The following is a 17402-nucleotide window of genomic DNA, read 5'->3' on the forward strand; positions in this document are numbered from 1 at the left end:
CCCTTTCGTTTTCTCCCACAGATGTTACTTTCTACAAGAAAAAAAAAATACTTAAGAAGCAATAAAACAGAATGAGACGGTCAAGGATTTACTAGAAAAATATCAGGGCAAAATTCCATGGACAAAGTTGTTTGATAAAGCATATATAAACATTATTTAATAGAGCACAGTGTTTCCTCCAATCCACCAAAAAGTTAGTGGTTGGAGATGACTTCTGAAATCTCAAAGCCTTGCCCCCAGCCTCTGAGCATCTCCACAAGCCATCAGCAGGTGTCAAAGCAGCACAGGATGTTGCCAGCTGCCTCGCAGGGACAGGGCAAAGTCCGACCAGCAGCCTGATTCACCCCATTCAGTTAGCACACTGCCAGAAGGCTGATCTCTTCTGGAGAAGAATCCAACTTCCAATTCTATCTGCTAGAGGAAAGGCATTGACCTTTGACAGCCACCTCAGGAACAGCTGAAACACGTACATACAGAGCAGAGCACAGACAGCTCATCTCACTAGGCAGAGATGATCAACCTGTGTTGGCACTGTCCCCAGCCAGGCAAGGCTGGCTGTCCCATGCAGAGAAGGGACCAGCTTTGTTCCAGTCACCAGACATCACAGAGATGTTCAGCTACAAGAATAGGTCCATGGCCAGCACTAAGGTTACACGATGCCATCCAGCTGTCCCAGGCAGCAAATGCTAAACCACTGTGAGAATCATTTTCTCTTTCTTCTTCCTCTTCCTCTTCTTCTCCTCAAAACGGTCTGTAGCATCAGCAAAAAACATGACCTCATCCTTGGCCTCAATCTCCCTCTTGAGGTACTGGAGCCCTGCCATGTTGAATCCCAGCACGTCCTGTTGAGACAGACAAGCACTGTGCTGTTGGGCACATCTCCAGCTTGTTAGGAAGAACAAGCTGCCTGGAACAGGTGACACTCTGGCCACTCTCTACTGAGAGATGATGAAAGCAAGACAATCTCCCACAGTTAATTAAGGCAACAATACTTAAATGTTAATTTCATCTGAGCAAGCGAACAACCTGCACTCTGTTCCTCTCTATTAAAAATAGCTATAATCCACTATTTCCTGAAAAACAAGTTGATGACAACCGTCTGAAGACATTCCTGGGAAGTCTATTTAAAAGATTTGTAGCCCACAAGATGCCAAATAAAAACAGAGTTAATTTACTTCCCACCTTTACTGGAGACCCAAAGCACAATTACATGCATCAAAAGCCTAAGAGGGGAAGGGAAGGGAAGGGAAGGGAAGGGAGGGAAGGGAAGGGAAGGAAGGGAAGGGAAGGAAGGGAAGGGAAGGGAAGGGAAGGGAAGGGAAGGGAAGGGAAGGGAAGGGCGCACATATGATCATCACTGCATAATGTCACATCAGGAAAATGCAGCCTGTTTGCACAGGAAGAAGGTGAAAATGGGCTCTAGACTCCCAGACAGCTTTCCTACTAGACCACAAATGCTTCCAGACATTGGCCAATACCGCTGTTCCAGACACTGGGAAAAGAGAGACAGCAACACTCACCCTGGCCTCACTGACTCTGGAGATGGTGGTTTTCTTCAGATTTTCTATCACTGTCACCAGCATCTGGTTGCTTGTTATCTGCCCAAAATGTATCCTGGGAACAAAGAGAGGACCAGCAACTGGCATCAACACAGGCATGTCAGCACCCTGCATCCTTTTTAGCCCATTGGGCTGCAGCTGAGGGATGCAGCAGTTCCTCATTTCCCACATCTCTATTCCCAAGAGACCTCATCTTTATTCCCAGCATGGCTTCCCAGCAGCTTCAGAGCCAGAAACTTAAGAAAAAGTCCGAATTATTCCCCACACACTTATGCTGCACATGTTCACAGCACATCACATAGTTTTTAGAGCTTCAAGAGAAAGAGTATATTCCCCAGATCTTGTGCTGTCCCAAGGCAGTGCCACACAATGAGCACATTTCTTTTCACATAAGTGGCACAAAGTGAGCTCATGATACACACTATAGAGGGCCCCTGAGGAACAGACAGACCCATTACTGACCAGAGCCTTCCTTGCGTTCAAGATCTGGACAGTAATGACAGCTGAACTTAGACCAGCAAACCTGTCTGGGCAGATGGAAGACTCACTTGAGAAGGAAGAGGAGAGCACGACACAGGAGTTCTATTTCTGCACCCAAGTGAATATGTTCATTGAAGAGTCTGAGTAGGTCAGGGACATAGGAGAAGGGCAGCACCAGGAGAGACTCTTCCAGCTCACTAAGAAAAAGCAAAGGGATGGTAACAATAGTCTCAGCTACTGAAGAACTATAGATAAGCAAGAAATGCTTCCATGTGGGAAGGTTCTGATGCAAAAGCTGTGCTGAATGCTCCACACTGTTGGTCTGCACCTGCCCACAAAGCACAGGGCAGCTGCACAGCCCAGGGCCCTGGCCAGCAGGCATCTTATGACACAAAGAGGAGGCAAAGCCTTCCATCCTCAGCATCCCCAAGTTCCTCTTCACACACACGTATATCTCCAGGCAGCCAACCCCCATACATGAGCTTCACTGAATACTCCTCATGGACGAATTCCCACCCCTCAGTTCCACACATGCTCCAAAAAAAGGCTGCCAAAGAGTAACCTCCAGACTCTTCAACACCACCCACTCAGCATAGGAGTCCAACACAGGACCCCAATCCAATTCTTTGGCACAAGCCTGCTCAGCTCCTGGGACTCACCTTGACTTGACCTTCTTGAAAACTTCTAGCACGTATTCAGAAGGCTGTAACAGAGAAAAGACACCAGCTCTGCATATCAAGAAGCATTCCAAGACAAGAGAAACATGTGCCTTAAGGCTCATTTTGCCCAGTTAAAAACAGGCAATCACACCTTGCAAGATGGATAAATCCTTGACACAGTAAATGCTCACCACATAACAGAATGTGTCTTAACTGGTCAGTGTTTTTACCCAGCACCTGGGCATTCCTCAAGAACTTCCTCTATACAAAGCATAAAAGTTGCTACTACTAAGCCACATGATTTCACTCACCCCTATCAGATCTATTTACTTTGCAGTTCAATATGCCTGTATTTACAGAGGAAGGGGGGAGAATGGTTCTGGTTAAGTGCTTACAGATGTCAAATGGCCAGAGGTGCACAATGACATTGGTTCTCAACTATCCATTCCACTGGAGGCTGGGGTATTTTATATCTGATAGCACAGCTCCCCTGAATATGCTACAGCATGGCAACCACAACCTCTTGCCAGAAGCATGCATAAGAAAATCTGAACTAGCTTCCCATAGCTTAGAGGAGCCATAACAACTGGCTCCAACTCTACATTATAAGGTCAAGGCTACCACTGGGGTTATGTTCGGCTGCTTTACTTTCATTTCACATGCACCAAATAAACACAAGTAAAAATACATATTATGTTCATTTTGCATAAATCCTGTCTTCCCACTGCAATCCAGTGTTCTGGCTCAGCCAGCAAATCAAACAGCCTCATTCCATTTGATGACAGCACATGACCTGAGGCCTGGACTTTCCACTTACTGTAATATTTCCATAGGCACGGAGAATGGGATTGGCAGGAAAGGGAACCTGGAGACACAGAATGAGTTAAGGTGAGGCAGGTTATTCACACAGAGTCACAGAATGTCCCAGGTTAGAAGGAACCTCAAGGATCATGAATCTCCAACCCCTCTGCCACAGGCAGAGCTGCCAACCTCCACATTTAATACCAGACCAGGCTGCCCAGGGCCCCATCCAGCCTGGCCTTGAACACCTCCAGGGATGGGGTATCCACAGCCTCTCTGGGCAGCCTGTGCCCGACCTCCTCACTCCCATAGTAAAGAACTTAAACAGTGAAAAATGCATCTTGACGGTGAAAAAAAGCCCACAGTAGAAGACAGCTTTTATCCTACGTCTTTCCTTTTCAGAACCTCGCTGAAGGCTTCACTTGCGGTTGCTGGACAACCTAGTTCTCAGACATGTGTGAATAACTCAAAATATGTACCTATTTTTTTTCCCCCACTTCTTACTGTCACATACATTACAGACCCTTGTTTAGCAAGAAGTGTTGAGATGAAGGCAAAGAACAGGCAATGGGATGGGAGCATAGTCAGTAGCACAGTTCTCAGGGACAAAACTTACTTCTTACTGTGACTCTGAATATAAAGATCCTCAGAAAGAACACACCACTAACCATGCCTCAGGGTACAGGGCCATCTCTTCTCTGTAGGATTTCAGCAAATCTCTGCTCCTTCCAGCTGTCCTGCCTTTATGTGCATGCTGAGCCTTTCCACCAAGATGCTAGAGTTGGAAAGATACACCCACACCCCTTGCAAACGGTACTTTGCTCAGTCATTTACCTCTTTTCCAGTAGCTTTACATATGGCTTTGTGCTCCTTCAGTTTTGCCGTTTCTTCTCTATACAGCTCAATAGCTTCCATGATCCGCTCAGCCTGTGCGGCACAGGAACAGAACACAAAGCACAGTTCATGTCCAACTGGACAAACGCAGGAGAAAGTAAAGGGGCTGACTTGAAGCATCCCAGGACACCCCGCTCATAAAGTAACTTCTGTTCCAGACTATGCTGCTACTCTGAGCACATCAGTCATGTCCTGAAGGAGTCAAACACCATCCACATTCCCCGGTTGCCCAGGTTGCACTCTGCTGCAGCTTCAGCTCTCCAGAGGACACATTGCTCTGGGAGGCAGAGGTGATTGTGCACCTTTATATCTCACAGAGCAACTCCTCTGATCTTCACTTATGGAGTAACATACATTACTCAACTTCAGACTGATACTACAACCCTGTGACACCCCCACTCTGAGAAACTGATAAGGCACAAAGCAATGCTGGGTTACCCATGCAATCTTACCGCTTTGATGGTTTCAATAGTCTTCTTCCCAGCGAGTCCCGTCTCTCCTTGTGTCTCTCCAGCCACCTACAAAACACAGTTTACAGTTTTCTCCTGCAGCAGCTGAGAAGCAGACACACACAGAAGCACCCGCTGTGTGTTATCCCAAAACATCAGCTCCGTTACCTAAACTTGCCATTTGTCTGAAGAATTGCAGACCTTCAAGTACATAGCTTTTGCTTAGGACCAGAGGCACTGTGGTCCAGAGGCACCACCAGAGGCACTCTATCTCAGAGCGCTGGGAGGCAAATAAGCACAGTTCTCTGACCAACAGAGGCTGAGTGATCTGCTCCGAGTCAGAACCGTCAACAACACAACCCCAGTGTCTGTGCAGGATGGATCAGGCTTTCCCACCCACACTGCACCACATGGACCTGAAAGCAGCTGTCAGAAGGCAGCCCACTCTCACCCCGGAGCTTGTGCGTAAGCAAACAGGGGAGATACTTGGTATCCACAGTCCTGTGTGGCAGTTTGGCCAGCACCACACACTCCTAAAATCATGTGAGCCAGTATCAGAGTCCTGGGAAATCTTCCTCCATGCAAATTCTCAAAGCAAATGAATCCCAAGTCCTCTGGACACTTCTTCTGTGTCTCTTAAAGAAGTTCTAGACTTAGGAAGGAGCTCTGTACAGTCAGACTGATACACTCAGATGGTACAACTCACCACAGGTTGTTCTTCCTTCGCCACACTTTCTTCATATTCAGCTTCTCGTTGCTACAGTGAAGAGAACATAGTGTATTAACATTGGTGAGCAGGCAGCTAGTAAGGGTACAAGTTTCTTCCAAACTGGTAGTGCAACAAAGCCTGCAGCTTCTTGCAGCCTTGTGCAAAAGCCAGGACCAATGATGAGAGATCAACAATGCCAGTGCAATATCTGCTTGTCCCTGGCTCCTACCCCACAGAGAACTTAGGCTGAAAAGACTGAAAGAAATCAGGGTCTCCAAACTAGATGCAAGAACAGCTTGCAGACAGCCCATCAGGCTGGGACTAAGACACCGGCAGTTCAACACTGGACTTTCTACTTGGCATGAAGCACAAAAGAAACAAGCTCAGGGAATTCACAGGGCTGTCCTAGCCCACAAGAGAAAAGAGCCTCCTGCTCACCATCTCTCATGTTCATAAGGCTCCATAGCTACTGGTACATTCCTGCCCTCTTTGTTATTTAAACTTGACCCAGAATACGCTTTTCTTATCTGGAAAAGGAACTCTCTTTCCTGTTAGTACCATCATTCGCAGCGTGCCAGTCACCGCATCAAGATGCTACCTATGAGTCACTCTGCAAATAGGCCAGGAGAAGAACAGTTTATTACACATTTGTTAAACATTCCTGCTGCTGCACGTGCGTCCTTCCCTCACTGAGGCTTGAGAACTGTAAGAATGGGATACAGAACCAGACTCCTCTGTGGGATACAGTAAGAGTTACAAACTGTCTCAGGCTAATTTTCCAATAGATGTATGTAAAAATGCTTCCACTGCCCCAAGCTTGTTGACTATTGCCAACAAAGCCATAGAAATCATAACCGTAGAAGAAAGTCAGGGAAGTGGGACAGAAGCACAGCAGAAGCAAATTAGTCAGGCATCTGCAATGCAGCACAGGCAGAAGAGCACCACTGATACCTGTGCTGCTGTCTACAGACCGCTCAAGACAACAGTGCAGTGCAATCATGCAAAAGATGGCAATCAACCCAGGCATCTCAGCACCAGGCTATGGTTAGTGATAAGGAAGCCTGCCAAGCATGGAGCCAAAAAGAAATCTGGAAGCTGTCTTTGGGAGGAAGAATGCAACTCACCATCTCCCTCTCCTCCTCCAAGATAAGAGGTTCCCTCGTTCTCTCCCAGAGGCGCAGAGACTTGTCATGGGATGCTGACACTATATAGTCTCCATTGGGACTGAGTGCCAAGCACCACACCTCCTGGTGATGCCCCTATAAGGAGAGAAAAAAAAGGTAAGATGTGAATAACACCTCCCAGCTACTGCAGCAATAATGCTTCATTTCAAAAGCCTCCAAAACTTCCTACCTCCAGTGTCTGGATGTGCTCAAATTTATCTGCATCCCACTGCTTAATCTTGTTGTCCTTCCCAGCAGTGAAGAAGAGATGGGATTTGGCCACAAACTGGAGATACATCACACTGGGAAGATAAAAAAAGCAGGTGAGAAAGGGACCTCAAAACATATATATATAGGAGACAGCAGTGTATTCCAAAACCCTGTAAACCCTCATCACCACTTACTGCTGGGAAATGCCTTCTGACACCAGCCTACACTATAGTGATCAAATTCTGGCCTGGGACAAACAGCACCAGAGGGCAGTAGCATCCAATGCAGCCAGTGAGGTTTGGCACAAGAACCCTGTGATCTCAGCAGTTACCAGACAGCCCTAATCACCTTCATGCTTGGGTCCCACTGCCTTGGACTCTCTGTGGAAAGCTGAGCTCACAGGTTTGGTGCTAATACAGGGGACCTTGCAGCAAAGGTAGCAAAGACTCAAATTTACCCACCTGGGGAACACTTCCGATGGCTTTCCCCACTGCACAGGACAAAAAGCTCACTGCTGGATCACAGCCCCTCAAACAACAAAGCAGCCCACAACCCAAAGATGCTGTAGTGTTTGACCAACCTGTCATCATGGGCAAAGAGAGAGCGGTGACAGTCCCCAAAATCCAAGCCCCAAATCTTCACATTTCTGTCGGCAGATCCAGTTGCAATCAGAGCCCCATCCTACAGAGAAAGGCAGAGGATGGTGTGGGCAGCTGGCTGGCAGCCCTACCAGGAATCATCAATGGGCTAAGCCATGCCAAGGCACTCTCCTGAAATATGCCCTGCTGATCCTTCCATCTCCTCTCTCCTTAGCAAGGCGCGCCCATGTAGTGCTGACAGACAGACAGAAAGCACCCTGACTCTTTTCTGAACCACTGCAAGCACTTAAGATCTTAACTACAGCTTAATTTTTGCAGTCCAAAGAGCTTCACTGCAAGGCTACCGTGGCCCAAGAACAAACAGGCAAGAAGTTGCTCCACCTCAGCACTGCTCGCTCACTCACCATCAAAGAATTCAGACCCCACAAAGGCAGCTAATAACTTCAGCAGAGTTTGATGTACTGCTTAAGATGAGCCCAGGGAAACACAGTAGCACTTTAGTTTCTACTCCTTACATAATGCCCTGTTCAGTTCAGTAATAACCACTACTCCGTGACCTTTCCCAGTGAGCAAAGGACTGCATGATCAGGAGGGGCTTGCTGTGTCTTATAAAGGAACTGCTGACTAAGTCAGGAGCAGAGAGGCATCAGGAGAGCGTTGTCCCAGAGGCACTGCTGCCAGCAGAGACTCACACAGTCATCAACACCAGCACAGCCCCACCTACAGCAGATGCACAACTGTAATGATACTTACATAGGAGATGTCCATGCACAGCACTGGCAGCTTGTGTCCATACAGAGACAGGAAAAACTGAAGCAAAAAAAGGATGTCTCAGTTAGACATGCTGGGCACATGCACGTGCTAGTTCTGCTCTTCCTCAAGAGGCCTAAACTTCCAGCACCACTCTTGCCCTGAACACAGGCAGCAGTGATGCCATGCTGGCAGAGCTGTGATGAATATAAAAGAACCCAAGCAAGCCGAACTAACTGGGTTTTGACTAACACCACCCATAGGTTCATCTGTTTCTCTTCGCATCTCTCTCATTGCTCGTACGTCTTTTGTCATTTCTCTCATGCTCATGCACAAATCACAAAACCACCACACTGCCTAAACTGTACAAGGAAGATTTTCCTTCCCCAGGTTTTGCCTGTGCTATGCTCAACTCAAGAGCCACATGCAACACTGATTGACCCCATCCTTACAGTTCCACATGGCTCTGACATACCATCCTGCCTGCAGAGTTTGAGTGACCCTGTCATATGCAGGTTCACAATCCCTTCCAGCTAAGACATATTTCCTCCCCAGCACGAGCATGAAGTGGGATGCAAGGTCCCTCTTTGCTTATTATTAGAATCCTACAATAATCAGGTACTTTTCCAACATACTCCTCATCTTCCAGGCTATAATTATCGGTGCCTCACAGCCCATACAGTCGCGTACCTTGAGTGTGTCAGTGTAGAAAACCTTCACAGTGCAATCCAGTAAGGAGACAGCAAGCAGCTTCTGGTTGGGGCTGTACCGCACACACAGAACATCTTCATCCAGCTGCAAGATTCGCACCTGTTTCATGGACAGCCTGATAACAGGAGGAAAAAAAAAACTCTTACCTCAACAAGTTGAGAAAAGGCATGAATGCAATGCCAACTTTGCACTATGGGAAAGCAGGCTAATCCTAACAAGAAGCATCTTGTTCCTCATTAGGATTTTAGTGAGACAGGATTGGAAATGAGCACAATGATGCAGGCTGACAGACTTCACTGTTAGAGGCTACACTGTATGCAAGCAGGAGACCACAATGTAAGAAGTTCCCTTCCTCACATAAACTCAGACCTCCTCAAAACCCTGCACTGACACTCTTCACCATGTGTTCCACGCACATGTCATTGGCACTTCTTGGTGGTGCACAGCAAAAGCCAGAGCCTCCATCAAAGAGAATAAATACTGCAGTTGAATGAAGTCAATGGTTTATTTTCTCACCTCTTCTGAATGCTGCTCTCATCCTTCACAAGCTCAAAATCCCAGAATTTGACACATTTATCAGCACCTCCTGTCACAAAACCATGCTGCAAGGGAAAAACAAAGTTATTATGAATTCAATTCCACTGTAACACAGAAATGCTGCAGACACGAACTGCCAACACACCAGGCTTTTGAAAAAGGCCTCACATTCCCACAGCTTTTATGATTAGAAGGACACCACCAGGAGCACTTGCTCTGGTTGGAACACTCATTACCAACCGGCTGAGCAAGAACAGTTTCAGGAGCTCTGGCAGATAGATCTGAGACGACAACTGCAAATGTAAAGCAAGATGTGGACTAAAACTTTAGAACTGAAAGTCATCTCAGCTGTAGGTAATGAAGTGCGTTTTGGGAATGAGCTGACACTCACTGTTCTCGAGTCACAAACACCTCATCATCATCATAAGCACAGCCTTCTGAAGGAAGAAGAGAGCACTTTTACATTAAAAACAAGGGTAAAACCTGTCCCATATGTTTTAATCTGCTGAGTAAATGAATTGCAGGCAGGTTATTACTTGCTATGGTTTTGATTCCATTAAAAGCAACACTGCAGCTTCTAGCTTAAGAAAATGAAGAAAAGCATAATAAAGAGAAGAAAAGTGAAAGTTGGTACAAACCAACACAAACCTGAATTCTGGCAATAGAGAAAAATACTTGAGAGAACAAAACCACACAGACCATTTCTAGAGATGGCTCTAAGTGGTGTTAAGCAGCAAGGCTCAGAAAGTGTGTGGATTCAGTAAACATCTCTCATCTTTGTGCTCACAGAAAAGCCATGCACCATAACCATAGTACCAGACTCCAAAAACTCAGGAGACTGTAAAAAGCAGCTGCTTGTGCCAGACATTTATAAATCAATGGTTTCACATTCATCAAATCTAAGATTTTCATGGGGCAGGACTAGGTACTCTCTAAATGGTCCATATTCATGCTCAGCAACTTTGGAAATATGAGGGAGGATTCAGGAAGAAGCAGGCAGGCCTATTAATTGTGAGCATACTCAACAGAAGTAACAGACACTTGCAATTCCATCAAACAAAGGAAGTAAAATTAAAACATGCTCACACCAGTAGCACAAATATAGCACTATAGGAAGGAGCTACACAAGAAGACATGGAACAGATGATGCTTACAAGGCTGGCTGAGTTACCTGGTCTGGTGAAAGAGCAATGGACCACACAGCCCCATCGTGGGCATTACGCGTCTCCATCAGACTCCCAGAAGCCAGGTCATACAGCTGCAGTTTTCCTGTCTGGGCAGAAAGACACGTCAGAGAGGACAAATCAGACCCTCCAACTTCATGATATTCATAATATACCCAAGAACAATTTACAGAGTATTAACCAGATCTGCAAACAGACCTGACCCTGACCTCTTAGAGAGGTCTCCCAAAATGGCAGATATTAAAACTGCTCAAAGCAGAGCTCAGAGACAAAAGGTCTGAGCTACCAGTGGTGAGACTCCAGCAGTGACAAAGCAGCAATGTATTAATGGGAAAACAAGGCTCCAAAGGTAGAGGAGAGCTCAGAGCAAATATTCCCAGGCTGCACAACACACATGAATCAGAGTAGGACCTTAATGGAGGCAGAGGAGTTCTTGCTTCATTTAAGCTCTCTGAGCTAGGCAGTCACTTCTGAACAGGCACTGATAGCTCCTAACACATCTGCTACCCATCTACTGAACAACAAGCTTCCTTACATGGATAGCCAAACTCCTGATGGAGATCAGGGACTTCCCAGAACTCTCCTCAGCTGCCTAGCTCAAGCCATAGAAGCTACATAAAGGCTCAGGGAACAGAAGAGACTAACTGCCACAGGGGTTTTTACATCTAAAACAGAATACTCCAGAAAATGTAACACATTTTCAGTAAGGCTGCTTTAATGACAGTTTCAGAACACACCCCCAGACTTGGGCTGAGTCAGGAGTGCAGAGGGGACACTATTTACCTTGGTGCCAACGATGACCTGCCGGTCTCCCGGGACAAAGAGTGAGCATAGCGCATACTCACAGTCCATCGTTCGGATACACTGCAAAGTTGATCTGTGGACAAAGAGTTCAAAAGCTCTTTTCACACCAAATCTGGTCTGCTGAGTGAGACATGTTCCAGAGCAGCCTCTTCCAACACCTTTCATTTTTGGCTGAGGCCAGAAGATACTGCATCACCATGCTATTCTGATTATTCCTTTTACTTATTAAAGGCAGGAATACACTATTTTATATTTTTCCATCATTCCCCCTTCCTTATCACTGGATCTCCAAACACAACATCCATAAGTTCCATGAGACTAAAAGGCACAGTACAGAGGGGACTGACACAACTGCACAACATACCTGTTCCAAATCTTTACAGACTCTGCAGCTCCTGAAAGAACAGCAATATTATCAGAGCTAAAAGCTAATGTCCTGACATCACTGCGGTGGCCTCCAATGGTTATCCTGGATGCACGGACAGCCTGTGGGACCTGCGCTGACAGGTTCAGGGTGTGTAACTCAATGATGTTGTTCTGGAGCAGCAACACAATCTTTAGCTCTTCTTTTGGTGAGATAATCATGTCAAATGACCTGTTCAATAAGACAAATTAGGTTAGAGCTGTACACAGGGGCCAGAAGACAAAATGCAGGAGGAATCAAGTATCAAAAACAACTGAGAAAGAATATGGACAGAGTGAATGCTATGGAAAAAGTGCAAGCTAAGCCGCAAGCTAAGCCACAGAGGACTACAAAGAAGTCACCATTTGGGGCAGTGCAAATGGACTGGCAGATCATGGTAGCCCTCCACTCAGCTCCAAGTTGAACAGATGTTGAAGGGGAAGCTTCTTCCATCTCCTCCATAATGAGCTTTACAGAGCTCTTTCCAAGCAGCTTTACAACCACAGCCCAGCCTTGTCAGCAGGATTTCCACTTACTTGATTTTAGCAGAAGCTCTGATGTTAGTGACCCGCTGGATCTCCTCCTGAAGGCTCAGCTCCACATTCCCTTTATGCTCATCTTCTTCAGACGACTTCTGCCTAGAAACATCAAACAATGTCAGGTAACTCAGCACAGATGAGCCAAATTAAGACAGAGACTGAGAAAAGAGCATGGAAACCACTGAGCTCACTAAAAACAATTGCCCTGTTATCCAGCAGCACTAAATTGTTTTTTAAGAACAAAGTGAGACAGCTAAGTTCAGGCTGTTATGCATGCTAAGGAGACAAACTGTCCCAGAAAGTCCTCATTCACTGCCAAAATCAAACGTATCTATCTGCTCTGTGCTTCACCTGCTACAGTGGAGCCAGAGCTCCCTCAATGGCTACTGTGAAGCAGACATTACATACCAAGATACTCTGAGAGACATTTAACACAAAGTAGCCTTTCATAAGGCTCTGATCTGAATCTCTGCCTGCTGTACAACAGAAGATGAGCTATAGTTTATTGCTTGAACAAGTGCCAAAGATTCACAAGAACAGCATCCCTAAAACACAACAACTGGCACAGACAGAATGACCAGTAGGTTGGAGTTCAGCCATTGTGTCATACTGCTTGAGGGGATAAGCGTTTTCTGGACACAGGCAGTACCCTCATACACCCAGAAGATTGCTTACTTGGCTTTCTTCTTTGCCTTCTTCATTTTCTTTTCCAATTTTTTCTTTATTTCCTCTTCAGAAAGGACAGAGAATACTTCTAGAACAGCATCTGTCCCCTAGAAATAGAGCAAACAATCACATACATGCAAAGCCTTGGCTGGAACTTACAAGGTCCAAGGGCTGTAACTCAATAGGAGAGCTTCCCCATTACTTACATGGCAGGCCAAAATCTTGCCTGTTCGGTCCATGGCAAGAGTGACTACTCGATCTCTCCCTTCCCGCATGATGGACCCAGCTTTACTGCACTTTAGGAGACGCTAGAGGAAAAACAAAAAGAGCCTTGGTCCGGAAGGCCAAGTGACCTTCTCAGGCAAACTGAGAAACCAGCTTCAAAGGGAAGTCAGGAGGAACATTCATGGGAATGAACCTACAAGGTCCTGGTAGAACAGACAGCACGGATAATCCACGGACAAAACCTGTGTCTGTGTGAGCTGCAGATTATCTCCTTTATTTTAAAGTAAAATGCAAGAGACAACACTGACAACCTCAGCAGAAGAATAACTTGATTTCACTCGCAAAACAGAGTCATTTAATAAATTAAGCTGAATTTCTATGCTGCAAAGGCAGCAGAGCACAGCTTCCCTGCCAGAAAACGAAGGCAAAGGACAGGCAAAGGCAAAGGACTCTAAAACTGGGGATTAGAAGGAGAAAGTTATTTCGAGAGGAGCTCTTTAGCAAGGCCCACTATCTACTACAACTACAAGCAGTCTGAAGTCAGAGAAAAATCCCAAAAACTTTCCCCAGAAAGACAGACTGAATAAAGTCTCCACCAGCAGTACAAGTGGGAATGGCTTTGACCAATCCCATCTGACATTATGTTGTGATGGTGCCACTGACCCCCATGTTTCTATACTTCTACTCACTGACATGCAAAATTAAGTGAGAGCACTAAGCTCAGCAGCTGCCAACTAGCTACTATTTCATACCCATGCTGCTTAATGAAAAAGCTTTGTTAGGACTGAGACTTCAAACACTTGCTAATCCTTCCTTCCCCAAATAGAGAGCAAAGAAATCAGTATGTGCTTTGACACAAACACTTCTCGTGTTTTGCAAATAGATGAGAGCAGCAACTACTGCTAAAGAAGAAATTACCAAGTGCAACAAGAATTAACACATTTTCCCTAACAGGCTAAATATAACACTTGGTGTATAAACTCAATACAGACAAGCAACATATCAGCACTTTTCAAACTCTTGTTGGCTCTGCAATCAGCACCATGTGAGCAGCATTATATACACCTTCCCAGACAGCATGAAAAAAATGAGCTTACCTCCTCAGGACTCTCATCAAGCTCTAGGGTCTCATCCTCTTCATTTTCTTTTTCTGCTCCTGGTGAAGATCCTTTGCTTTTCTTGGATTCTGGCTCATCAGGGTCTTCCAGCTGTTCACAGACAAAAATCCATAAGAAATAACTTAAACCACAAGGACTATGATGTATTAGTTCCCATCTCTGAATTTATTCATGCTTCATCTCCCTGGAGCAACAAGTGATTAGTATATCTGGCAACAGTGGCCTACAGTATGCCTGTAAGCACCCAATGCTCCATGTCCTGCCCTCCCGATCCCACAGAACTGTCTTCTCCAGCCGTAATCCTGATGGTCAGAAGATCACACTCTGGAAAGCTTGTTCTAGAAGTTCTTGCAGCATCACATGCAAGCTCAAAACACAGAAGACATCAAAAGTCTAGCTCAAGAGCAGCTACTGGACCCTTCAGAGCAAAGGCACCAGTTCTATTTCCCAGAACAGCAATCAGATTTAACGCGTCTCAGACCCATTTTAGTCTGAAGATAAGCTCCTGGGCAAGAGTGTGAGGCTACAGAGAGAATGTCTTACCTCCTGGATGTAAGTGATATCCCAGACTCTCAGTTCACTGTCAGCAGTCCCAGTGATCAGACGTTTCTCTTCAGATAGCAAAGCCATCCCCCAAACCTGTCCAAAAGCATGATGAGAAAAAGTGGTTTATGGCTTCTTTGACTATCATAAGAATACCAGAGAATCCTTAATTGATTGATTTAAACGGGAACCTAGAGAAGACTGGATCTAACTAGGAGCTCCTACAGGGATACCTGTATTTAAACCATCACCACTGTATGTTGATAACAGTTCTCGGATAGTTTGGAAGTCTCTCATTCGCTCTTCCCTAAAGCTTAATAACAACCAAAAATACATCAGAGTTCCAGTTTACAATTCCTGAGAGCAAAAAAACACATAAGGTGAGCCACGACCTGCAATGCAAAACCCCTCCATCCCTACAGCTCTCTGCAAATTCTCTTTACCTCAGTCCGGTGTCCGACAAGAGTTTTGAAGCAATGCTGGGTATCCAGGTCCCACCATTTCACCAACGTGTCTTTGCCACTGGAACAAAAACAAAACCCTCAGGACACGAGCAAAGATTGCTAGAGTGCATGGCATTCCATCAGCTGAAAAAAGCTGAAGAAATGCAAAACTTTCAACACGTTGCAATGAATCACCCTACAGCAATTAATAATTTTTTGTATCTCATAACCTCGCTAGAGCCAATTTTCTTGCAAATAAATACAAAATTCATCTTTCCAAGCCATTCTATGATGCAAAACAATCTCATCTCTTTTGAGCAGGTAAAGCACAGAAAAAGCTGTGATTTTAGGAAAAAAATACAGAAAGCTACAGCACCAAGAACATAAATAGAGCAAGTAAAAATGATTATTGTCTTAATTTACTGCCACACTCAGCCTGGCTTACCTGGTGACCAGCAGGTTCTTCTCCTTCAAGAAAAGGACTTGAGTGACAGCATCCTTGTGTCCTTTCAGCCGGTACAAACCGCTCTCATTGATGACATCCCACACAATAACATCTGTATCCTGGAACAGATAATGTGTCCCCAAGTGATAGATATTTCTCCCTACAAAATGCCTACATCTGCTACGAGACTGAAGAAACTACTTGAAAGCAAGCTGTCTCACTCTAAATTGTAATGTTGAAGATGATGAACGCAAATGACAGTCGCTCCCTTGATGAGTGTTCACACCAATAAATGCACCTCTGTCCTGGTTTGGGTCACTTTTGCTACTACTGACCTCACAATCTTCTTCATAGTACCCTTCTTCTGCACCCAAAACTCTCCCACCCTCAAACTCCCTAAGACTACTATTGTCTCACAGTTCCAAATCCTCTCAGTGCCATCACAGTATCACAGATACCATATTATACAATGGCTTGGGTTGGAAGGGACCCCAAGGATCATCAAGTTCCAACCTCCCCTTCCATAGGCAGGGCCATCAACCTCCAGATTACACCAGGTTACCCAGATTGATTACACCAGGTTACCCAGGGCCATGCCCTGCTACAGGTAGATGCCACATCACCCCCTTAAAATGTGAAGCATTTTAGCAAAGGTCAACATTCCCTTTGTGAGGGGGCTGTCCTCCCAATGTGTAGAGCTCACCTTTGAGCCAGACACCAGCCGGCCCCCCAGCTGGTCATATTGCAGCGCTGTGACTGCAGCCTTGTGTCCATTGAAAGCAACGCTCGCTTCCCCGCTCAGGAGGCTGAAGATACGGATGGAGCCATCTTCATAGCCAACTGCCAAGTGCAGCCCATCAGGAGAGGGGCGGAGGCAACTGACCTCATGCTTGGAACCCTTAAGGATAAGGACCTGAGATTTTTAAGAGACAAAACACACGAAATATTGGTAAATGGTACATCAGAGCCGTATGCACAGAAGAAAAAACAGAATTATAGAACATCCCAAGTTGGAAGGGTCTGATAATGGTCTGACAAGGGAATGAATGATCCATAGAGCATCACCCAAATCCCAAACTCTGTTTGAGAGGGATGTCCTGACCCCCCTGGCACAGCTCCATGCCGTTCCCTCGGGCCCTGTCGCTGTCACACAGAGCAGAGCTCAGGCTGCCCCTCGGCTCTCTGTGAGGATCTGCAGCCGCCATCATGCCTCCATCAGCTCCTCTGCTCTGTGCCTGCCGCACCCGCTCACCTTCTCCCCTTTCCTCGCGTCCCACACGAAGACGTGCTCACAGGCCGGCACAGCCACACAGCGGCCCCGCTCTCCTCGCAGCGTCACGAAGGCGGCGTTGCCCTTAGCGCTGCCCACCACCCCGAAGAGCGCGGCGGGCGCGTAACGCAGGTACTGCCGGGTGAGCCCCATGGCGGCGGGGCCCAGCCGATAGATACCGCAAGGCCGCACGTGTCCGCTCCCTACGGCCGGCACCGGAGGCGCGTCAGAGCGGGGCGGG

The 17402-nt window shown here is 46.2% G+C and overlaps 1 protein-coding gene across 1 annotated transcript; it reads right to left on the minus strand.

Annotated features, from left to right (window-relative positions):
- Positions 1–65: 65 nt before the first annotated feature.
- WDR3 (WD repeat domain 3) lies at positions 66–17400 on the minus strand. The gene is made up of 26 exons (XM_015874210.2): positions 17144–17400; positions 16595–16804; positions 15892–16010; positions 15447–15525; positions 15004–15099; positions 14440–14550; positions 13324–13425; positions 13127–13224; positions 12449–12550; positions 11874–12104; positions 11489–11582; positions 10693–10794; positions 9501–9586; positions 8964–9099; positions 8277–8333; positions 7505–7605; positions 6905–7016; positions 6676–6810; positions 5549–5599; positions 4846–4911; positions 4334–4426; positions 3516–3563; positions 2699–2742; positions 2108–2236; positions 1521–1614; positions 66–842 (listed from the first exon to the last, which is right to left on the minus strand). Exons 1-26 carry the CDS (start codon positions 17312–17314, stop codon positions 687–689), a joined length of 2823 nt encoding a protein of 940 aa, XP_015729696.1. The 5' UTR covers positions 17315–17400; the 3' UTR covers positions 66–686.
- Between the last annotated feature and the right edge of the window lie 2 nt (positions 17401–17402).

This window comes from Coturnix japonica, chromosome 1 (assembly GCF_001577835.2).
Source record: "Coturnix japonica isolate 7356 chromosome 1, Coturnix japonica 2.1, whole genome shotgun sequence".
Taxonomy (NCBI): domain Eukaryota; kingdom Metazoa; phylum Chordata; class Aves; order Galliformes; family Phasianidae; genus Coturnix; species Coturnix japonica.